A 25888-nucleotide genomic window follows, 5' to 3' on the forward strand; every position below is an offset into this window, starting at 1 on the left:
TTAAGATCCCAAGCAGGAGTAGGTGCCCTTCTGGGAGGCTTTAAATTGCTAGCTCCCCTGAGGAACCGTTTCATCAAGGGATGAGAGAAAATGGGCTGATCAAAAGAACAATGAGCAGAAATAGCTTAAGCATGGATCTTGATAGAAGAAAAGGAAAGTCTACCATTAAGCAAGCCTGCCAGATAGTCAAGAATAAGAGGAAGAGAAGGTTGAGAAGGGTCTTCCCCTCTAGTCTGCATCCAGATGGAGAATCTTTTCCACTTATCTGTGCAAGATCTCCTAGTGCTAGGCCTCCTGGCCTCATGAAGGACTTCCACCACCTGTTGGGAAAGGTTCAAATTATGAGCCAGGTTGCCAAATGCAGAGTCTGAAGATGAGGATGCAGAATCCCCCCCCCCCTCCTGAACCAAAAGATCTGGTATCAGGGGCAGATGCCAAGGCTAAAACTGGGAGAGATTGCAAAGTAGTGGATACCAATGCTGCCTGGGCCAGTCTGGAGCTATGACGATGGCCCTTGGTTTTTCGTCCCTTTTCTTTAATAACACCCTGGGAAGAAGAGGCAGAGGAGGGAATGCATAAACTGAGAGCTGTGTCCAGGGGAAGGACAGAGCATCCACTTTCCAAGCTTTGTTGTGATGATCCCTGGTGCAAAAGGTTGGAAGAAGGTGGTTGGTTGGAGATGAGAAGAGATCCACCTGGGGAGTACCCCAACCCTGAATGATGCGATAGATTCTAGAAGATGGTCTTGTTTAGTTGCCACTTGTGAGGATCCAGGACTTGCCTGCTCAACCGGTCTGCCAAGATGTTGAGCTTTCCTGGAAGAAACTGAGCTATCAGATGAATGCCCATAGAAGCTGCTATGGACCATAGTATCATGCTTTGTCTGCACAGGGGGTAAGAGTGAGTCCCTCCCTGCTTGTTAATGCACCACATGATTTTGGTGTTGTCTGTCCTGACCGGAAGAGTACCAGGAGAGAGAAAATGCTTGAAAGCCATTAAGGCCTGCTGTACTGCCATCAATTCCTTCAGATTTATATGCAAATGCACCTGTTGAAAGTTCCAAGTCCCCTGAATGCATCTGCTCTCCAAATGTGCTCCCCAAGCATAGTCCGAAGCATCTGTGGTGAGAGTCTGGCTGGCAGAAGGTGGACAGAAAGGCATGCCTTTGTTCTGTGCACAGGCTGACGCCCACCAAAGGAACTCTGTCTGCAGGCAGGGAATCAGAGGAAGTATCAAGTCTAAATCCTGAGTGTGTTTACACCAAAGGTTTTTGAAGTACCATTGTATTTTCCTCATATGCAGTCTGGCATATGCAATAATCAGAATACATGAAGCCATGAATCCCAGGGCTTGCAGGAATTGACTTGCAGAGAGCTGGGTCATGCTTGCCAAATTCTTAAAGTAATTCGAAAGATCCATTTGTTTCTCTTGAGGGAGGAATACCATCTGGGTGGCTGTGTTCAGGCTCACTCCCAGGAATACAATTTCCCTTGTGGGAACCAATTTTGACTTCTTTTCGTTGATGGTGTGGCCCAAAGAAGTGAGAAGATTCTTTACAAAGACCAAATCCTTCAGAAGTTGCTCTGGAGAGTTTGCCTGAAAAAGACAATCGTCCATGTAAGGGTACATTTGAATGTTTCTTTGTCTGCAAAAAGCAATGACTGGAGCCAGGCATTTTGTAAAACCTCTGGGAGCAGTAGATAAGCCAAAGGGCATTGCAGAGAATTGGAAGTGCCTGTACCCTGCTCTGAAGCGAAGGAATGGCCTGCAGCTTTCCCTTATTGGGATGCGCAGATAAGCTTCTTTGAGATCCAAAGTCACCAGCCAGGAATCCTTGGCCAGCACTGGCAGCAACTGCTGAAGAGTGAGCATTTTGAACTTGGGAATTACCAGAAAAGTGTTTAGAATGAACAAATCCAGAATAGGGAACCAAGTGCCCCCTTTTTTCAGAACCAGGAAAAGTCTTGAGTAGAAACTCTGCCCTATCTCCAGTGCAGGAACTGGCTCTATTGCTCCAAGGTTTAGCAAAGAAGAAACTTGTTTTTCCTGCTTCTGCCCTCTGATTTGGGAAGATATCTGGGTACCCCTGGAGGGCAGGGAAGGTATGAAAAGAGAACTTGTAGCCTTATCCTTCAACTTTTTCAACACATCTGCTTTGTTACCAAAAAGATGGTCCTTGTGCAAAGGCACATCCAGTAATTTAGATTTGACAGATTCAGAAATGGGCTGTTCCCTGAGCCAAGCATGTCTTCTAATGACAGAACCAGTGGCTGCGGCCCTGCAAGAAGCCTCCAAAGTGTCGAAACTACAATGTAAACAATATTTAGTGACAAGAGTGGCAAAATTCGACAAATCATGCAAGTCCTTACTCTCCATCAGGGAAGGAACACCGGCAATTTTAGCCTTAATAGCCTCCAAAGTATGCTGCTGATGCTTAAACATATGAAAGACACAATTAACAGACCTAATAGTAAGGGTGGAAGAGGTATAGACCTTTTTACCCCACCTATCCGAGGCCCTAGAGTCCCTGTCAGAAAGAACAGGATTTTTTGCAACTGTAGTTTGAACACCTTTAGGGCCCTGAGAAATAATCTCTGGATCAGCAGCAGGATTTTTGAAAAGGAACTGATGAGAATCAGGAACTCTAATACCTGTCAGGTTTTCTGGGAGCAGGAGGAACAGAATTAGGAGTCAAAGAAGTCTCCATGAAAACATCAATAACTTCCAAAACAGGAGGGATAGCCAAAGGCTTATGCTGTGCCAAATCCAAGAATTCCCTAATCTGCTTCTTAGACTGAGGGTAGTCCTGACTTTCTCATCTGAAATGCTCCCTGAGAGTATTCAGAGTATCTCCAAAAGAAAAATCTTCAGGAGGGGAGGCAGAAGGGATGGAGTCTTCAGCATCAGAATCCTTAAAACCAGAAAAAAGTGGAGAGTTTCCCTCTTCATCAGCAGAGTTGCTGGAAACCTCAGAATCTGAGGCAGAGAACTTCTGGGGACAACTCCCTAATCCTTTTAGAAGGGGGTGGCTGGGAGCCTTTGATAAGGGTTAAGAGATCACTAGCCATTTTAACCATCTGAGCCTGAGGCACTTGAGGGGAGGCCGACGCGTGCTTAGGATTAGATTTTTGGCTGGAAGGCCTACTGGAAAACCAGAGGGACTCGGGAGGCCTAGTCACTGCAGAAGTCTGAATTAAGGTCGTCGGTCTGGATCTGATCTCCAGGTGGAGAAAAGAGGCCTTCGAAGCCGGCACCTGCTTAGTGGCTCAGGATCCAGAGGCGGCGACTGGCAGAGAGTCAGAAGATGAAGTGAAAGTCTGCGGAATGAAGGACTCAGAAAAGGCCTGCGCAGACACCTGCAGCTGAACATCTGTGGACTGCAGGGGCAAAGAAAGCACTTCACTGACTACTGCTGGGCTGACGACCAACTTAACATGGACGTTGTAAGCTAATTTGACCCCAAGCCTGTTGCGGTCCTTATCCTTGCACTTCTTAGGAATATCTGAAGTCGGGAGACCAGAAGACACCATACCGACAAACTTAGGCCAAACTCTGAAATGCTTGAACAAAATCCTAGCTCTATGGCGTATGGTACGTGGGTTGAAAGAAGCACAGAGAACACAATTAGGGATGTCATGCTCAAGGCCCAAACAAGTAATACAACAGGAGTGAAAAATCACGGTGCGGAATCTGTTTTCCACAGGCAAGACAGTTGTTAACTTTCTCCGACATTCGTTAAATCATGAAAAGAGGGTCCCCAACGGAGTATTTATCTGAGGATGTCTTCAACTAAGCAGTCAGAATACAAAAAGAAGGTACTTGGCCGACCGACACTGGTGCAAAAAGCTTCTGCTTCAGGGTCCGCGGCAAGAAAGACTGAGGAAATGGCATTGGCTGTCTTCTTTTGTACCTGAGGTCAGGCCTAATCCGAAGGCAGCTGACGTCATACACCAAGGACTTTGGTATTCTGGATGACTGCGGGCTACCGGGGACCGGATAACCCATTTTGCAAGGACTGCAACAGTGAAACACGATGAACATCGGGAAATCCATCACAAAAGAACAAAAAGGGAAACATCTTGCTCAAAGTACTACAAGACTTTTCAAAAGTTTGTTCCCATAGGATCATACTTCATATATACTAATTAAGATCCAAGTACGAGAAAATCTCAGCTGGGTTGTAGTAGACTAAGAAGGAAACACTCTTACTAACACAGCACCCTCTGCATTTGGATGGAAGCAATGTATTGCACACAGAATACGTGAAATGTAGGAAGGGAAACAAGCAATCAAACAAAATTCAGGAATAAACAAATGTGTTAAAACTACAAAGAAAGCAAGCTTCCTTTCACAAGAAGGGGAAAACATTTGTTATGACTCATCCACTACCACTTACTTAGCAATAGCAGCAGAACAAAATAGCCTTACCTCTGTCTTGACAGTGCTGCGTTTCACTGTATGATCATCCTCTCGCACCTTCCAACCTGCATAAATGGAGCACAGCCTTGAGGGCAACCTAAACACAGAAAATGGAGTCTCCCAGCCTGCATAAATGGAACTTCCTCCTGCGGGGAGCCACACATGTTCGTAGCTACCACATACTGAAGGCAGCATTTACAAACTCGGGCATACAATATTGTGGGCAACTAGATCCATCAGTACATTTTTCCATGGCAGCCTGGTCCCAGAACTGTAGTCACACTTAGCAAAAACAGCAATAGGAAGCCTATTTTTCTTGAGTGCTGAATCCGTGCCCCTCAGGAAGTTGAAAGGTGCAATCAGCACCAACAAGAGCTTCACCTGTAGTAAAACCAGCTACACCAGAAGGAGATGTTTTTACTTCACTACCCCAATTAAAAACAAAGAGCAAAAAGCACAGGGATGCAAATAATTGTGAAAGTATAACTTGCGCATTATTCCTCACACACGCAAATGAGCACAAACTGCAGCAAACTTCATTTAACAGCAAATTGTAACCCTATAAGAAAGCCATAAGTTATAGCCAGCAAAAAAAAACATATTCAACTTTCAGTGAAAAATAGAGAACACAGCACCGGGCAATCCAGGGGCTTAATCAGCTGCTTTCACTTTACCATAGCTCTACGGGTGCAAGTGGTGGCTTAAAATGGAATAATCCGATTGGCTGCCACCACTTGCAATGTGTTGAGAATTGCCTTACTGGGTTTTGTGTATTTACAGCCGATTTTCTCTAAAAAGTCAAATATAAACATCAAGTAGCTCCACACTGAAAAGTAAGTTGAGAAAAGTACCTGAAAAATTTCAGGTACTTTTTCAACTTATTTTTTAACAGTGGAGCTACAATTAGGCTGTAAAGTTAGATGCACTTGTGGAAGGGACTTGGGTGTAACTGCCTACAATTACTACTATCTCAAAGCACGCTCGGATGTAAGCACAGAGGTGCTGTGAGACGGTACTCGGGGTTAATGATTTAAGAGGCCTAGCTGGCATCTGACTGGGAGAAGGCCTCGAGTCAGACATAGGGATGGCGTCGGTGGAATCTGACTGGCCCACAGTGAGCACTGCCCCCCCCCCCCCCCCACCGGAGTCAAAGGCAGATGCCGGTAAAGCCTCTATAGTTGTGCTGTCCACTTGGGAAAGTGTGGCTTTCTCATAGGTACCCGCTTTATCCAGACTGTCCGAAGCCGAGCCCCCAGCCAGGCCAATGTCGGTCACACGCTGAGGTATGGGCGCAGCAGAAGAACTAGGCTGCATGGTCTTGGCCCTCTTTTTAGGTGGTTCTGACGGGGCACTGGATGCAGCTTCCATCCCTAATGGGATTTGTTTTAACAAATGGTTCTCTAAATAAAGATTTAGAGCATGCAAACGATAATGTAAGGTCTTAGGTACGAACTTCTGACAAATAGTGCAGTTCTCACAGTTGTGTTCCTTACCTACACAAAAAGGCACTGGTCATGGGTGTCTGTGGGAAATCTGCCAGCAACACTTACACCTGCCCTTTCCAGAAGACATGAACAGACTATATATCAAAAACAGAATGAATGAAAGGATCCCCAAAGGGGTATTTATCTGAATTTTTCTTAATCCGATGTCTGCGAGTAGCAGGAGCACCTGCTGCACAACTGGCAGCTAAACTAAATTAACCTCATCTTTTATATGTACCTTTTTATGATTATAATGTGCATTTATCTGTACTCATTCTACTGAATTACCTGTTTGTATACATACAATGTTATCTTAAACAGAATGTTCCTGTTTATCGCCTATGTCAACCATAACCCGTATGTACCTGTGTATCTTCTATATATACTTTTTAAGTTTTATAATATTTATCTGCATTTTATATTAATTCTGTTTAAGTGGAGCTTTTCTCCCTGGGCTTCTGCTGAAAAAGGTCAGGTGTCCAGTCAGACTTTCCCATTAAACAAGTGCAAAATCCATCCATACATACATACATAAAGTATCTAAGTACAATTAACCTCAGAGCATGCAGATGGGTAACCCCTGACCCTTGAAATCATGGACAGGTCAGCATTTGGCCTAGCCAGTCCTAATTATAGTCAAGAATTCATGGCACAGGTAGAGGCTTCCAACTATGAGACAGGGGTTGTACTTAGTTTTCCTCATAGGGAGAAGAGCACCCTATTATGTTCTTGAGTTGCAGACTTCAACCCAGGGAGGTACCTTAAGCAGCCATTGATAAGGACAGTCTTGGTACAGTTTGAGATTAGCAACAGTTAGGACCCTACCTGTACCATAGAAACTTGACAGTGGTTGCAGACCACGGCCCTTTAAAATGTATACATACAGTAAACAGACAGAATAGAGAACTTCTTAGGTGGAGTCTAGCCTTGCAGTCCTACAATGGCCAATACTGTTAGCACAAAGAGAAATAAACGTACCCTTGTACAGTAAACTCTCAGTTAACCAGAACTCAAGCAACTGGCACAAAAATCGAAGAAATACAGTACAGTATGAACAATTCAGTTTTCCTGTGTTGCACTTTCTGTACCACCACCCCCCCCTGCAGAAACATACCATACATTTTTAGAGTTTAAGAGTTTTAAAAAGGAAGATAAGAATAAATTTTCTCCCTCCCAAACCAGAGAACAAGTGAAATCAAACAAGTCAAATCACTAAAATGGCGACACTTGCTCCACACTCAGTTTGCATCAGATTGCACATTCTCTCTCCAATCTCGCACACCCACACTCTTCAGCTTTCACACATCTCTCACACACAGTTGCCTCTGCTTTCATACATGCATTCAGTCACCGTTTCTCTCTGCAATCTCTCACACATACTCTCTTCAGCATTCATACATCTCTCCAATCTCTCACACAGTCTGCTTCTGCTTTCATACATGCATTCACTCAACTTTCAGTTCAATTAATTCAATTCCAATCCATTCAGCGTGCCACTGAAAACCGTTCCATGTGCCACACTTTCTAGCGGAAATACAAGTTTAAAATATTATTATTCCAGCCAGGCTTTTAATGACTGTATTTTAATATTAAAATCAAATCAATACAGTGTTTATGGTATGGTACAGTATAGGGTACAGTATTAGTCAAGCCTGTTTTAATAGCAACTCTCAAGCAACCAGAAACTACAGTTATCCAGCATCTACCAATCTCCATGGTTGCCAGTTCTGAGAGTATAGTCCATCGGCTCTCTTTCTTGATTTATCTAAAACTTTCATAACAGTCTCAGACTCTATACTCTTATAAAACTCTTCAAAGTCCTGACAATTTCTCTCTAGCCTGGTTTTCCAGTCACATCTATAATAGACCCCAGTCATTGAAAAGGCTCATTGACATCTCATTCTTTCTTCCAGAAGCTGTTGGGGTCCTACAAGGATCCATACTGGGGCCTATCCAGTACAGCAACTTTGTTAATGAATATGACCGGAGGCCTATCCAGTGCAGCAACTTTGTTAGTGAATGTGACCTGGCTAGTAAGACTGCCATCGTAGTACTCTAAACAGATGATTCATCCATTTATCTGTAACAGGAGGTGTTGGCATAATGGTTACGGTCTTTATCTCACAAATAAAAGTGCAGGGATTCGATTCTGACCTTTGGTTATTAACTAGGCTTTCAGAGAACAGCAACAGTCATCCTTCTGCACAAACGCAGCCATCTACAGACCCTGGAAACTCTAGATCCACAAGTCTCACTAGTCTCATATGCAAAGCCATGGAAAGAATTATCAAGGAAATGATCAGTAATGACAAAGGAAACTTCCAGACACTGAACTCAACCCCATTTGGTTTTGTCAATGGCTGGACATGCATACTCAACCTGCTGGACATTTTAAGAAGGTCACCATAGCAATGGTCAAGGGCAAAATGGTTCACACTGCCTACCTTGACTGGCCAAGGCATTTGACACAATACCCTACTCGGGCATCGCTGATAAGGGTTTATGTCTAACCTCTTGAGTTTATGTCACCCAGTGAATAGCCAGATGGCTCACAGACAGGACCCAGGAAGTTACAAATGGGGGAACCCATCTCAACAAAGAGGCCAGTCACAAGTGGAGTCCCCTCAGGGATCGATCTCCGGACTACTCCTTTTTGGCATTTACTTCTCTGAAGTCAAGGCCAATGTCAAGAGCCTCTGGCTGACCAAATTTGCAGACAATTGCAAATTAGGAGCAGTCATAGAATTCCCCATCAACACTAATGTTTTGCAGGGAAGGGCTGACACAACCAAATAAATTCTCAGAGCCATGGACTCTCAAGAAATGCATAACAGTATCCTTCAGGAAGTCATCAAACTCTAGTAACTGTCACATTGATAACACACCCCTAAGAGTAGACTCAGTAGCCAGTGCCTTAAGGACACACAGACAATAATCTAGCCTTTGACCATTACATGTCTACATTAAAGAGGAAATCATTCTACGCTGCACAACTTATAAACAAAGGTATGACATCTACATTGAAGGAGGTCATTGTTCCACTATAATCTGCATTCTTCTGACTTATTTAGTACAATGGTCCCTTTGGTATGTACCTAACCAGATACATCTAACAGTTGGAATATCCACCGAAGTTCCTCCCTAAAAGAGTACAGGGCGTAAGTAACATGTCCTCTACAAACCAGTTCAAAGCCCTATCCCTGTATTCTGTCTCCTACAGGCTGTTGAGGGGAAAGCTATGCCTGTCATACAAGACATTGTTAGAACCCATCCTGATGGATATCCTGCATATCCCCAAAATAAACAGCACCACAATTACCTGTTCTATAGATTTAAACCTAAACTGTGATACAAATAGGACTTGTTGGAGAGAGAGAGAGTATTCCAGAAATTACCCTTCCCTAGAACAGGCTCTCCATCTATGTGAAGCAGGGTTACTCCCTAACCAAACTGAAGTGTAACCTGGACAAATGGATGGGGAAGAGGAAATGTATCCCTGGTTTGTCACCTATGTCTCTAAAGAACACAGATAGCCTGTAAATGGTTCATCTCCCAGGCCCCTGCTTGTAAAATGTTTAATCTCCCAAGACCCTGCTTACACTTATCAATGGTACCAAAACTCGTCAGAGACTTGGGATGCATGGCTAGGCTTAAAAAGGCCCTAGTAGTAGTTAGCCCCGTACACATATATGAACAACCTTGATTCTAAAAGCTGACCCACCCAAGAATTCTTTACTTCTATAGAAAACTGGCTATCTACCACCCAGCTATTCATCAACCCCAACAAAACAAAATTACTAGTCTTCATTCCTAAACACTTTGCAATTAAAAAAAAGTTGCACACTATTATCTCAATTCAACACCACAATAGAACTAGCTACCCACATCAGATTTCTAGATGTTTTTGACTTCCGCATTCAATATATAGTGGGAAAAAACTCCTACCAACAATTAAGTACTCCCTACAGGGCAAAACCCTATCTAGCTAACACTACAAAGATGTCATATCATTGCTACCCTCCTACTATCTACTCTTTTCTAATCTGTATCAGTATTTACAAACATCCAGAAAACTCAGCTAAATAAGTTCAAGCAGTGCTACAACAAGGTTGAAAAATGTGCAGCCAATCTCCCCCACAGATCACATCACTGTTTGGGGCTCAGAGACTACCTGTGCTTTGAATTACCTCACCATACAACATATCTCCACCTCTATATTATCCACAGTCGAATAGGCAACCCAAATGATCATCCATCTCTAGCCAACTTTGTACAACTATACAACCCATCCAAGACTTTTCACGCTTCTGACAAAGCACTACTACATACACCTAAAATCCAACAACGCTGCAGGCTATTACCTCTACTGTAATCAATTGTCTAAAATCTGGAAAGTACAGTTGTGTACACTTACCATAAATGTAGATGTTACAGTATATTCACTATTCACATATTGCTGCAGTCATTACAGTTGGGGTAATCTGCTGGCAGGTTGCCCTCAGTCGGCCTGATTAACAAAGTCTTGGGTCCTGCGTCGGTTGCTGTCCCTTCTTCCATGAAGTCAGGTCGTCAGGGGTATAAAACATGCAGCCAACGCCATCACATCAGTTTTTCTTGCCCCAGATGTCAGGTGCCCCCCACAAATGAGGAGGCAAATATTTAAGTAATTTAAAAAACACAAAAATATACCTCCAAGCAAATACTCCAAAAAGGCTTTTAAGCATAGTAAAGGAAAGTAGAGGTATAGTAAGAGAAAAACAGGGGGTTGGAGGGAGGGTAACCAAGACTGCAACAGTGAATACACTCGGACATCTACATTTATGGTAAGTGTACACAACTCTACTATGTTCTTCGTGTTTCACTGTTGCAGTCAGTACATTTGGGTAGATTCCTAAAGCTATGGCCGGGAGGATGGATTTATACAGCATTAGGACCAGCTATAAGGCCCTGCAGGGCAACAGTGGCAAAGCCAGCTCTGGATGTTGAGAAGAAAGGTAAATGGTAATGTTTGTTGAATATATGAACTGAGCTCCAGGTAGCAGCTTCTAGAAGGTCTCTGGTAGAAACACCTCTGAGAAAGGCTGCAGAAGTAGATGCAGCCCTGGTGGAATGAGATCTGATCCCCTGGGGGATAGTTTTACCATGGTGCATATAGCAGAAACTAATACAATGGCTTATCCATTTGGAAACAGTCTGCTTTGAAATAGCCTTTCCCTCTGCCCCTGCAGCAAATGCCACCAGTAGTTGTTCAGATTTTCTTAGAGATTTTGTCCTGTTTAAGTAAAATCTAAGTAGTCTGTGTACATCCAATGAAGGCAGAATCCACTCACCCTTGTTCTGTGGATTGGGAAAGAAAGTTGGCAAATGAATTGTCTGGTTAAGAGCCACACTGGATACCACCTTACGCATGAAGGATGGATTGGTCCTGAGAGACACCCTGTCCGCATGAAAAATAATGAAAGGCTCCACTGCCATAAGAGCCTGTAATTCTGAAATCCTTCTAGCCGAAGAGAAATGTTAAGTCTGCAGTAGCAGTGGTTAGCATTGTCGCCTCACAGCAAGAGGTTCTCCGGTTCGATCCTCGGCTGGGGTGCCTTCTGTGCAGAGTCTGCATGTCCTCCCTGTGGTTGCGTGGGTTTCCTCCGGGAGCTCCAGTTTCCACCCACATCCCAAAGACATGCTGCAGGTGGATTGGACACTCTAAACCGGCCCTAGGTGTGTGTGTGTGTGTGTGTGTGTGTGTGTGTGTGTGTGTGCCTTCTGTGGAAGGTTAGGCGCTGGGCTGGCATCTCGACACTGTAAAACTCTACTGCCAATCATGAGCGGACAGGTGATCCGCTCTGGCGACCCCTAACCGGGAAAAGCTGAAAGAAGAAGCAGTAGCAGCAGCAGCTGGCTCGAAAGGAGGGAGAGTGTGTTTTTCCAGTACAAAATTGAGGTCCGAGGTAGGGGTTGGAGCTCTCCTGGGTGGTCTTAAGTTTTTGGCCCCTCTGAGATACTGCTTTAGCAGACAATGAGAGAAGAGGGGAGGATCTGTGTTGTAATGAGCTGAAATGGCTGAAGCGTGGATTTTATGGATGAAAAGGACAGGCCCTTGTGAAGCATCTCAGTTAAGTTTTGTAAAATCTGAGGAATATTGGGCACTGCTGTGCTTATTCCTTGTGATTGATTCCAGACACAGAATCCTTTCTATTTGTCAGCATAAGATTTTCTAGTACTAGGTCTTCTTGCCTCCAAAATGACATCCATCACAGGTTTGCTGAGGGATGCTAAGGGTGAATTTAGGTGAGTAGCCACGCTGCAAGATTCAAAGTTTGGAGCTGAGTGTGCAGAATTTGGTTGTTCTGCTGAGACAATAAGTAAGGTGTCTGAGGCAGGTGCCACGGTGGAAGGTGTGACACATTGTGCAGGAGTGGGTACCAGTGTTGGCGACGCCAGTCTGGAGCAATCAAAATAATTTTTGGTTTGTCCTGTTTGACTTTTAGTAGAACTTTGGAGAGCAGAGGCAGAGGGGGAAAAGCATAGCTGAATGATACAGCATCCACTTTCCAGGCTTTTTTGTGATGAGTTCTTGTGGAGAATTTGTCCAACTGATAGTTCTGGGGTGAGGCAAAAAGATCCAGGTCTGGACTCCCCCATTTGCGTGTCAACATGTTGAAAATCCGTGGCTCCAGTTTCCATTTGTGTGGGTCCATGAGATTTCTGCTTAGTTCGTCTGCCAGAGTATTCAGCTTTCCTGGCAGGAATTGAGCTTGTGGTTGTATTTGGTAGGTCAAGGCAGTGTTCCACAATGCCATGGCTAGTCTGCAAAGGGGGTAGGAGTGTGTACCCCCCTGCTTGTTTATGTACCACATAACTGTGGTGTTGTCTGTCTTTATCATTAATTGTCCTGGATGAAGGTAGTCCTTGAAGGCTGTCAGTGCATTCTGTACAGCTAGCATCTCTTTTTGATTGATATGAAGGTGCATTTGATTTGGGCTCCATTTGCCCTAAATGCACTTCCCTGCCAGATGAGCCCCCCAAGCATAGTCTGATGCATCTGTAGTTAGAGTTTGGGCAGCAAGGAGTGGAGTGAACGGCAGTCCCTTGTTTTCGTGGCAGGCCTCTGCCCACCATAGGAACTCTAGTTGCAGGCAAGGTATGATAGGAATCATTGTTTCCAGGCTGTGACAATGTTGACTCCAAAAACTTTTTAAGTACCACTGAAGTTTCCTCATATGCAGTCTTGCATATGGAATTAGAAGAATGCAGGAGGCCATGAACCCCAAGGTTTGCAGAAAGCAGGGTTTTTGTGGTCACCTGTTTGAAGTAAGTTACCAAATGAATTTGCTTTTCTGGCGTAAGGTAAGCCATCTGAGCAGCTGTATTCAAGCTTGCACCCAGGAATGTAATTTTTTGAGAGAGTACCAGTTGTGATTTCTTTTTGTTTATGGTGTACCCTAGACAAGTTAGAACCCTTTTTACAAACGCCAGATGTTTTAGAAGAACGTCCTTGTTTTCTGCCTGAATTAGACAATCGTCCAGTTATGGATATATTTGAATATTTCTTTGTCTACAAATGCAATTACTGGAGCCAGGCACTTTGTGAAGACCCTGGGTGCAGTAGATAAGCCAAAGGGCAGTGCAGAGAACTGGTAATGCAAGTGGCCTGCTTTGAAGCAGAGGTGTCTTCTGCAAGATTCCCCGATTGGGATATACAGGTAAGCCTCTTAAGTCTAACGTTACCAACCAAGCATCTTTGCCTAGCATAAGAAATAACTGTTGAAGAGTCAGCATCTTGAATTTTGGAATGTCCAGAAATGTGTTTAGAGTAGATAAGTCCAGAATTGGACGCCATGATTTGTCTTTTCTGGGTACCAGGAAAAGTCTTGAACAGAAACATTGTCCCTTTTCCTCTTCTGGTACTGGTTGAATAGCCCCCCATGTTCATGAGGGACAGTACTTGTTTCTGGGCCTCTGCCCACTGATTTGGGGGCAGGTCTGGCCATCCGTTCGGGATTGGCAACGTGTGGAAATGAAATCTGTATCCCTGGGCTACTATATTTAAAACCCATTTGTCCTGGGTTATAAGTTGCCAGTTTCTTGCATGAAGTGCCAGTTTTCCCCCCAAATGGGTGGCTAAAAGGTAAGTGCTTGGTAAGTGTAAAGGGAAGTCATTGAGACTGTTTACCATAGGGAGGTGCCTTGCTGTTTCCAGATTTGGAGGAGGAGGCACCCCACTGTTTTGTTCTAAAAGTCCCTTGTGTCTGAAACCTGGAGCCTTTGGATTGTCTGGGTTTGACTTGAGTGGCTCTCGAAGGAACTGGAAAGGACCAGTTCTTAGTAGGCCAGTGCCTACTAAATCTTGAAGATTGCACTTGTAATAAATCTTTCACAGTTTGCATAGATTTAGCTTTGTCTTCCATCTTTTTTAAAACTTCAGCCTTATTACCAAAGAGACTGTCCTGTTGTAAAGGAGCATCCAACAATTTTACTTTAACATGATCACGCAGAGTTTGCTCTTGAGCCAAGCATGCCTTCTTAGCACAGACCCAGTTACAGCAGCCCTGCAAGAGGCCTCCAAAGAATCAGAACCACATTGCAAAGTATGTTTTCCAACTTGTTCAGCTGAATGCAATAAATCCTGCAAATCTTTATTTTCCACGCAGTCAGAAATTAATATCATTTTCTGTTTAAGCAGTCCCATGACATACTGTTGATATTTAAGCATATGAAACTGACAGTTTTAAAGCCCTGATTGCCAAGGTTGCAGAAGTGTAGACCTTCTTAGCCCATCTATCCAGCGCCTTGGAATATCTATCAGAAGGGGTAGGATTTTTAGCAGTAGAGGCCTTAATGCCCTTGGGACCCTCAGAAATGGTTTCAGGATCTGCAATATGATTTTTGAAAAGGAATTTGTGGGAGTCAGGAACCCTGTAGTATCTGTCTGGCTTACAAAGAGCCAGAAGCAGAGAATCAGGAGCCATACTGGATTCTGAAAAAAACATCATCAACAGTATCTAGAACAGGAACTATAGCCAAAGGCCTATGTTGAGGAAGTAGAAGAAAATCCCTAAGTCTCTTTTTAGATTCAGAGAAATCCTGACTTTCCCAGTGGAAATGTTCCTTTAAGGTATGTAAAGTTTCCCCAAAAGAAAAATCCTCAGGGGGAGAAGGAATGGAACCTTCTGCATCAGAGTCCTCATAAGTAGGTATAGACAAATCCTGTTCATTAGAAGAGTCAGAAGAAATAGAATCCTGTTCAGAAGATTCATAATAAATGTCTTGCCTAGGCCTCGTAGAAGGGGGGGGGGGTTTGGCTACCCCTGATCAGAGTAATTAAATCTTCATCCATTTTGATCATTTGTTTTTTAGGCCTAGGGGCCTGCACATGTGGCCCAGGCATCGGTTTTTTAGACACAGATTTAGATTTCGGCCTTAGTTTTGAAGATGGCGTCGGTCTAATATACAAATCTGTAGGCCTGAAAACACCCTCAGAAGCCGGTGCATGCACAGCGGCTCCGGAGTCATCTAAGGTAGAGACATCCGTGGGTTCCATAGTTGAAACATCTCGCGGCATACCGGACTCCGAATGGGTCTCAGTAGAGGCCTGCGAATCAGAAGTAGCGGGTATCAGGGACTGCGAATGTGCCTCACTGAGTACCAGCGAACTGGCGACTGGCTTAGAAGCATCGTCAGTTTTGGACCTAGACGGCCTGTCTCTGTCTTTTTCTTTGCATTTTTTAGGTATTCTGGTAGTCGGATTGCTAACAGACGACATTTCTGGATATTTAAAGCGTGAGCAAAAATATTTAGAAACAAAAATATACCGACGTTTAATAGTGCATTGATTAAATTTAGCACAAAACCGACAGCAAAGTACATTGTGGTCAGGGCTTAGGCAAGGAATACAGTACAAATGAAAATCCTTATGAGGTATTTGCTACCCACAAGTAATGCAATTAACTTTTACTGACATTGGTAAGGAGCAAGAAAAAGCTTCCCCAACGGGGTACTTAGCTTTTTAGTTGAAGACTTCGGTTCTGAAACTCGAAAACGAAAATTTCAGGAGTCGGCCGACCGGCACTTGCGAACTGCTTCTGCTTTGGGCACCGCCCGGCAAGAAAGACTGATGTAATGGCATGGGCTGCATGTTTTATACCCCCGACGACCTGACGTCATGGAAGAAGGGACAGCAACTGACGCAGGACCCAAGACTTTGTTAATCGGGCTGACTGAGGGCAATCTGCCAGCAGATTACCCCAAATGTAATGACTGCAACAGTGAAACACGAAGAACATCTCCAACCTCCTAACAGTAAAACAACACTGCTCACTAAAGTCAGTTATACTTACTCACCACCTAGCTCTGCAAACGTACTGCACCTGAATAATGCTGCATTCCCCTTAAACTATATCCCTACTCAACTCTTTCCATAACTTCCTCCTACCTGTACTGTTAACTCTCTTTCACCTTTCGTATCCTTCTCCACCCTTAACTCCATTTTTATAACTTTACCTCACTATCACACCTTTTGTAAGACATGGTGTTTCTGCATCAAACTGCAACAAAACAGATTATATACTGAATCAAATTTGAAATGCAGTTTTGTCTTTTCTAGAAAAATGTAATATTGTACATTACTGTCAGTCTGCTGGTACTGTCTCTGCCTAATGTTGTTACACTGGAACCTTTCTACCTGGCCATTAGTAAAACTGGATCCTGTGCCCAGTTGGACTTTTCTGGTAAACAAAAGAAATAAATACCTAAATAAATAATCAAGGTATGAACTGAACAGGAAAGAATAAATATGTAATACATAAAGGTTTCAATCCTACCAAAAGCTAAAACTCTTCAGCAAAATACAGAATAATAAAGCTAAAGTAACATACCTAAGGAATTTGAAACACTAATCAGCTTGATAACCCCAAAACATGTTACAGCTCCCTGAAATCCCTTGGCTTTAACAAACCTTCTGTAAAATCAGACTACAACCAACCTGTCTCCTGATATGATACAGACCACCTATGTTAATGTTACCACAGCCTCTACAAATGTCAACTGCGTCTTTGCTGTACATAAGGTCATTCAGTTTATCCCACTATGACAAATTCTTAACTATCCTCTCTTTTACTGTAAAACAATGGCAACCAAGAACATGCAACAGTACCTTTAAGTAAACGACTACGTATTTAACCCCCATGTCCATTATTTGCATGCACAATTTCTTAACAAAGCTGCAATGTTTCCCACTAAACCCTTAGCACATGTTTAACTTATCCTTTACTACAGGGGATAATACCTTACAGCTTTAAGCATACTCTAATAATAACCAAAAGTCTACTACTGACTACAGACCAACTGCAAATCACTGCCTATTAGTAAACATTTTTTAAAAACACATTTACATTCAACTAATAACTACCTACAAAAATTTAACCTACTTGCTCCATGGTTTCCTCTATACCTCATCGGTTTTACCTTACCTACAGTCCTCTGAATCAATAAAATTGCAAAGACTGCAAGTAACTACATTAAGAGAAGACATTTCAAATCTCTTAAATGGCTGAAGCTATCTAATCTACTACCCTTTTACTATACTAAGACTGCCGTCAACATCCACTATACCCCAAACAGATTCCACGCCATTAGACAGTTATTAAACTGGTACATGTCTCCCAGGGAAATGCACTCACCAAAGCAAAACTTAGTGCTCATTCAAAAATCTAAAAAATCATAATCATTACTGTCTACACTCTGTATACATTGCTAAACTGTGGAACTTAATCTCAGAAATATCTCATCTTATCTACAACTGAAAATGTCTTTTAAGATTACCTCTCGTGAAAAAGGTCCTATACTTGTAACAAGCCCATTACTAAGACCCTTTTTTATTCTATATCTTAGCCTATAATTTACAACCCAAATGAAATTATACCTGTCAATAAAACAGTCCTGCCCTCATACCAACCCAGTTAAGTTCCATCTTCATGCAGTCAATTCATTTAAATATTACAAAATCATCACATTTTTACTACTGTAATCTCCTAGTTTCAGGTCTCAAAGTGAGTTTGTCTACTTGAATATATGTGCCTTACTTGCTGTCTGTGTACTAAAATGATAGTAGGAGTACAGACATACTCTACAAAATAATGCTGAATGTTCAATTGAGGTGTGAAAGTTTTACATGATGCATATATCTTGTTCAGTAGATATGATTTAGTTAACATGCTGAAAATACTGTCTAGTGTATGAAACATGGTGATCAGCTAACTTATATAGTCCTGAGTGTTACATTGTACATTTTTTATTAGATTACTCAAGTGTATGTGATCATGCAAATAAGTGTAATGTGCAGATTTTCTCATCAGGCCTTTGTTGAAAAAGGGTTTTGACTAGTCACACTTTCCTGGTATACAGAAGCAAATGAATAAATGCTAGCAAGTCTATGGTAATACTTTATAGTACTGCTAGATGATTTGTTAATAATTCTCTGTGAAGTACTGTTGATCCACTACTGCACTTCCAGTTACTAAATAACAAAGATACACTGGCATTCTTTTAGATGATACTCTCTTCTTTCATTGTACTGAACTTTCTACTACTAAAATATTAAGACAGCTTAAGATTATCAATAATGTCTCACATTTACTTGTGGTATCTTTATCACCTGCACGCAGCCTAACAGTAAGGAATCTGTGTAGTACAAGTCAGGCCCCTCATTCAATGTTTGAATCTAAATAGTCAATTAAAGGAGATTTAGTTCGCCTCTGATGTGGAAGCTACTCTGGAGGATGAAGGTTAAGTAGCCTGTGGAGCAACTCTGTACCAAGTAGCCACAAACTCCTTTGCAAATCTACTATGGTCTAAATCAACAAAGAAAAACCCAGGTGTCTGTAAAAGTGTAGTCGGTTCTACAGAAACACAGGGAGCAAAACCACTTTGCTGTAATGAAGTAGCCACAGCAATGGCAAATGAGAGCTAAGATGGCCACCTGGAACATTTTGCACAACACAGTAGGAATATATTTTTGATTAAGCTCTCTGATGATGCAGGGAAAAAAATTCAAAGACTGGACATCTACTGTGGGTGCCTGGAAATGTGGCTAGTAGGTCTCACTCATTTCAACTGAGACCTGGATAGCAGCAGACAATTAGATTCTATCATCTGTCTCTTAACAGCTAAAAAGGCTAGAAAACTGATAAAGCCACAAGACTAGGGACAGACAAAGTAACACCTCTCCATATCTGGCAGCTTTAGATCTCAGAGGATTGATGGGATCATTATGCCTTAAAAAGTCTAGGTCTGCGTATTCTTTTACTATAAACTCTTTCAGATTCTCCACTTTCAAAAAGTTCACTCCTTTGGTGAGACATTCTATCTGCAGCTACAGGAGGACAGTTCTCCCATAATGGCAGAACTGGGCAACCAAGTTAAATCAACAGGGTTCTCACACTTAAGAAAGGCCTTAAATTCCAAGCCTAGTAATGTAGGAACTTTCATACATTTATAGACAAATACTAGGTTAGTTGCCTTTGTGGGTCATTTTAAGCCTAGCCAGTTTCTCTTTTTATGCTTAAGATAACCAATCCCATTTGGTTACAGACTGACCTTACCCATCCATCATCCCTTTTTTCACATTTTTGCACGTGGGGTCGGGGTGTCACTTCAACAGTGACAATCCTAGAGAGTCAAGGTTTACAGCACCAGGTGGCTAGCCCTGCTCATGGTTAATAATTATATAATACGGCTAATGAAAATAACTGGGATCACACCACAGATAATTTGAGGGGACCTAGGCAAGGAATAAAACACTCACCAGCTGACGCCGTCCATTAGTAGTAAAGGGGGAAGTCATGGGGTAAATTTTCTGTTTCCCATCCATAGATCTAAGTTGTGCTTGAAATGTGACAGAAATGAATTTTGTTTTATGAGGATAGGGAATCTCTTCTACAGCAGCGGCACCCTCTGAGAGATGCACCTTGACAAGCTACTGTCCAAATAAGGCATTACAATTATCATGTGACCAATCCAACATCTTCAAGCAACAGACTTTACAAGTGTACACATACATGGAAAAAGTTTTAGTTTCATGTCTAAACTGTTACACATTTACAATGTAGCAAAAGCAGTTATATACCATGTGACACATTTTCTTTCATATGTTAAATTCTACTGAAAAGGCAAGTTGCATGCAGCTTATTTTATTTTTACTTTTAAACTACAACTTAAACTCAGTAAAAAAGTAATATTTTCCCAGTGTAACACAGTTCTCCTCACAAGATCAAGTCAGTGCATATTTTCCTATGTACTTTTTCCTTGCCATGCCTACTGAGTACAGAACTTCTCCCTCCATAATCCCAGCCTAGCTGTCCAGGGTAGTTCCCATTAATGGTGACAGTACATGGCATTGTTTATGTCCTTGTAAGCATCTCAGCCATGGCAGCATATGTGTCTGGCCCTAAACACCCCCCCATGTAGCTGATGTGTACACCTGCAGCACTCCATGCTCCCATATACGATCATCAAAGCCCAAGTCCCAAAGTTCTGTGGTTACTGGCAATGTAAAAGCCTCCACTTGCACAGTAGCAAGTTGTCATGACTAGGACTACCATCCTTCTCGCTCCCGTCCCCCAAGACAGACAACCCGGCATAAGTCAGTCATTCCCAACCTCCTCTACCCAAGTTTTTCAACACCAGAACTGCTACTAGAACTTGCACTGTCTTGGTCAAAGTCAGGGTCTTATGCCTCAACACAACTGAATTGAGGTAAGGCAAAAGGGTATGCAAAACTGGGTACTTAATTTTCTCTGAACTCAGGTGGAAGAGATGCAAGAGGCAGGTTTTTCCAACAATCACTACTTGACATTAAAAAAAGAACTGAAAACTGCCAGAGTTGCTCCCTCCTTTAAGCCGTGTATTGAGCCAAAATCCTGGGCCAAGAAAGGAGTCCAGTTTTGCTCTGGGGAATCAATATGTTCATAAGTGTTTACTAGGCTAATGACCACAAGGGCCTTTTTAAGTCTAGCCATGCATCCCAAATATCTGACAAGTTCTGATTCTCTTGATAAATGTAAGCAGGAGCCTGAAAGATGAACCATTTACTAGTTGCCTGTGTCCATTAGAGATACAGGTGCCAAACCAGGGATGAATTTCCTGTTCCCCATCCAATTGTCCAAGTTGCACTTGAAATTGCTTAGGGAGGAACTCTGCTTCACATGGATGGAGAGCCTGTTCCATAGACCTGTCTCTCCAGCAGGTCCTATTCATATTACATGATTAAGTCTTTAGAATGGGTAATTCTGGTGCTGTTTTGTGGATATGCAGGAGGTCCATCAGATTGGGGTCTGACAATGCCCTGTATGCCAGGCATATATCTCCCCTCAAAAGCCTGTAGGAGACAGAATACAGGGATAGGGCATTACGGCAGTATGCACAGGACATTTTACTTACTCTCCCTGTATTATTTTAGTGAGGAACCTCTGTGGAAGTTCTAATTATTGGATGTACCTGGTTAGGTACATACCAAAGGGGGCACTGTACTCAATGATAGGTCTGATGAATGCTAAATACAGTGAAACAATTACTTCCTTTGACTTACATGCCATACCTTTGTTTATAAGTTCTGCAACACAGAATGATTTCCTCACTACTGTAGACACGTGATGGTCAAAGGATAGATTACTATGTGTGTTCCTAAGTCCCTGACTACTGGGTGTGTGGTCAATTGATAGGTACCAGGGGTGGAAGACTTCCCAAAGGATACTATTATTTATTTATTGGCATTACTTTTTAGTCCATGGCTCTGACACCAGTTGTTCTGTCTGTGTCAGCCCCTCCTGGAGAACATTTAAGTCAGTGTGGGATTCAATGACAGCTTCTAATTTGCAATCATCTGCAAATTTAGTCAGCCAGAGATCACTGACAATGGCCTTGACTTCAGAGAAGTAAATGCCAAAAAGGAATGGCCCAAGGACTGATCCATGAGGGACTCCAATTGTGACTGGCCTCTTTATGGAGGTGGACTCCACAATTCTAACTTCCTGGGTCTTGTCTGTGAGCCAGTTGGCTATCCAGTGAGTGACATACGAGTTTGTACCTAACCTCTTGTGTGTGTCAACAATGCCTGAGTCGGGTACTGTGTCAAATGCCTTGGTCAGGTCAAGGTAGGCAGTGTGAACCATTTTTCCTCATCCATTGCTTTGGTTACCTTCTCAAAGAAGTCCACCAGTTTGAGTAGGCATGATCTGCCCTTGACGAAACCAAACTTTGCTGGGGCCAGTCGCATACCTCTCAACTATCCAGATTTTTTACTTATATTTTTGGTCTGTTCCTCATAAAATTAGTGGTTTTCTGGCAAATCACTTGCATGATCTGAGGACTGAAGTCACTAAATAATGACATACATTTGAGTTTCTGACTTCAAATCCTTCAGAAAATGTACGTTGAAACAAACCCTGTTATTCTAGCAACCTTTTAAGTTTGTAAGAGCAGTATTTAAAATATGCTACTATTTTTGGGCTTTTGCCTCCCCATTTTCTCAGGCTTTGTCCAGATTTCCTGTATTAAGAAGTTGAGAGGTATGGTCCAGTGTCTGGAGGTGTGCTATATCTCTATTGACCATTTCCATAATAATTCTTTCCATGGCTTTACATACAAAACTAGTGAGATTTATGGGTCTGTAGATGGCCCACTTTTGTGCAGAGGGACTGTTCCTGTTCTCCATTCATGAGGCACAAAGCCTGTTTGAAGGCTACAATTAAGTAGTAATTCCAGAGGCCTTGACAGGTCATGTCTCATGCTATTTAGAAGGCATCCTGGGATATTGTCTGGGCCCACTGATGCAGTGTCCTTTGTCTTAGAGAGAGCATTAAGGACCTGTTCGTTAGTGATAGCAAGGTGAGTTATATTTGATTGTATTTTCTGAGGAAAGGTTGAAGGGGGTTGAAGGGGAGAGATGGGTAAAGTTGCAACTCAACTTATCAACAAGGAGGTTTGCTATACCTTCTGGCTCAGTAAAGGTGGCTCCATTTTCAATGAGCTCTGCACACAATTGTTGCCTTTGAGGTTGCGGACATAGTTAAAGAATGCTTTGCAGTTGTCCTTGGCCTGGGAGGCCAAACTTAACTCAAATATGGCTTTGGTAGACTTTATCTGTCCTTTGAATTGTTTATTTAGTTTGATGAGAGTGCTTTTATCCTGATGGGTGCTGCACCTCCTAAATTTTGCCATGATTTTCTTCCTTCTGTTATACAGCCTACGGATTTTGTGATTCTACCAGGGTAGCTTGTTTTTTGAGTTAGTTCTGTACTTCTTCCTGGTGGGTACAGCTGCCTCTATGCCGCTAATAACATACTTGTACATGGTTTCTGTGAACAGTTCTGCATGGGCAGCAGTGTTCTCAGGGTTTATGGGAGCTTGAAATTTTGCTAGGTTATCACTTAATAACAGGAGATTAGCTTTAGTAATTCCTGAAAATTTCAGGTTTAGCTTGGGTCCAGGTTTTATTTTTACTTCAAAGGAGACCATTCCGTGGTTTGATCTTACTAGGAAAGACATTACAGTAGGGGTGTGCAGCACTCTCCCATATTAGTGAGGACCTGAACCAGTATGGTTGCACCCCCTGGCTGCTGTATTGACTATCTGGTCCAGGGAGTTTGTGTTTACAAAATCCAGGCATCTCTGTGCCTTTACGTTTGGTGTCGTACAGGATTCCCAGTTAATAGTGAGGTAATTAAAGTCTCCCATGAATATGGTATTGGGTTGGATGGTTAGTATTTCTAATAAGTTTAAATACATAGTATGGTTTCCTGGGTCATACAGGGGGACCTACAGCTTGCAAGAAAGTGGTATCGGATTTTGCCTATGGGGATATCCATTAAAGCACTGAATATCACACCAGCAAGGCAGACATTCACCTGAGATAATTTCCTCACATAACTATTTATGCTACAGGAGCAATCCTTACTATGAACATCCGTTTGATACAATCGTCCATGAATAAGTAATTTCACTGCAACAGAAATCCTTACCATGTGCAACTACTTTTCTACATCTTAAGCTGTTCAGTCATTACAGAATTGCATAATAACACTTAACACACTGCAATTTTTAGTCTGCTTTCTGACACTGCAGGCTTTTAGAAAATGTAATTTTGACTTGGGGAACATTTCTGAAAATAAATGTTAAGATGAGATGAGGTTGTCTGAGTCTCTGAGAACTATCAACAACCAATTTCAGTGCCTAAATATTACATATCCTACAGATGTTGTAACATGATTAGAAATCATTTTACATAGCTTCATTAGTGGCAGTTCCTCTAGTGGGGTGTGCCAACAAGAAATGACAGGAAAATAAAATTCAACATACTTAAAACTTCAGCAGTACACTAACACCACACAGCTAACTTAACCTTTAACCTTAAAAAGAAATACATGAATAAGCCAGAACTCTAAAATCTTTCTGTAAAGTTAACTAAAGAGCAGAACCCCTCCCCTTGGAAAGTACTCTTACATGGTATTACTAGATATAGAATATTTCACAAAACACGAAAAATAAAACGTGTTGCACTTATCAGCCCATACAAAGAAAAGTTATTTCCAGCTCCTTGATGACTTCATGGAATCTAAAATACAATTTTCAGTAAAGCAATGCCAACAGAGTAGCTGTCTCTTCAAGGAATTGGCTGAAAAATCTGTTATTCTTAGCTCCATGATGCTGGGTTACTCACGTATGCATTACTCAAACAGCTGATCTTAGCTCCTTTTGCGGTTCAAATAAAAAACAAAATCAACTAACTGCCAAGAAGGTGGGTTTTACAATCCAATCCATTTCTTTGAATACAATGGCAATGCCCTATCTGTGTGACTGCTAGAAAAATGGTGGCACTTAAAAATAAGCAGCTTCTTTGCGAGACTACAGAAAACCTGTAAAAATGAAAAGCAACATTAAATGAACAAAGTTAAATGTTAAGCATTGATAAGAAATCAGAGGTTAAACAGTTTAACAAAACATGCCTGACCTTTTCCTTCACAGATATACCAAATGTGTATGGATTTACAGAGATGCAGTGATGCAATAAAACGCCAGACACTTTTTCTCCTTTCTTTTCCACATAAAATGGTTCATTCCAGTGACCTCCTTGGGTATCATCTTTGGTACCTACTCCATTCTGTATAGTGAACATGATTGCAACTTCAAGATCATAATCATTCTGGTTTTCCACATCCCAGACGAAAAGACTAACAGGTAAACTGCTGTCCTGTAGAAAGACGTACATTAACAAATAAACCACATAGTTTTGAATTCAGGATACTTAAAATGATTTCTCAATAAACAAAATACCTAAAATGCCACACTAAAAAGTTAAACATTTCATTAAACAAACTGTATAAATATACACGGGCATCTTTCTACCACTGTAACACAGAATTACAAGCTGCTACAAAAACAAAAATGGCACAGGATAGGAAATTATTTAGCCATGTAGGTGTGAAGAAAGACTTGTTGAATACTTATCAGGCTATTCTTTACTTGGCAGTGTTACTTATACAGCAAGTGCTCATAATAGAGGATTATGGACAGCAAGAAATTCACCTCAAAACTAAAGTGAAGTAAAGCTCAACAGGTGAGTCTTGATGCATGCAAAGAGCACACAATTTGAGTTATAATTAGACAAACCCAATCACATTTCTCAGTAGCACATAGATCTTTATCTGTTCCATGGACTGCCAGTTAACTCATTACAGTCTAGTGATGTTGTCTACAGGTGTTTCTGTAGTAATGGCCTACTGACACTTCTAGGTTGTAGCTCGTCTCATGCATTCAAAAGAGACAAAGTGGTGTATGAGTTCAATAGATTTACTGTACAGAAACAGGTCAGGAAATGTAACGAACAAGTATTTAAGCTGAGCCACTCATTACTTCAAACACACTCGCATGTGTATCTCCATTCATGACTGGATTTATCTGGCTGACTCTACAAAATGGCACTGTTCTTGCACGTG

The 25888-nt window shown here is 42.1% G+C and overlaps 1 protein-coding gene across 2 annotated transcripts in view; it reads right to left on the reverse strand.

Annotated features, from left to right (window-relative positions):
* Nucleotides 1–25888, reverse strand: part of GBA2 (glucosylceramidase beta 2) — a 2751058-nt gene that overhangs the window by 1732026 nt on the left and 993144 nt on the right. For both annotated transcript variants that reach the window (XM_044078535.1, XM_044078526.1), the window contains exon 5: nt 24904–25143. In XM_044078535.1, coding sequence (XP_043934470.1) covers nt 24904–25143 — 240 coding nt within the window. The remainder of the gene's footprint in view (nt 1–24903; nt 25144–25888) is intronic.

This window comes from Protopterus annectens, chromosome 1.part1 (assembly GCF_019279795.1).
Source record: "Protopterus annectens isolate FY-2018-M chromosome 1.part1, PAN1.0, whole genome shotgun sequence".
NCBI classification, from domain to species: Eukaryota; Metazoa; Chordata; order Ceratodontiformes; family Protopteridae; genus Protopterus; species Protopterus annectens.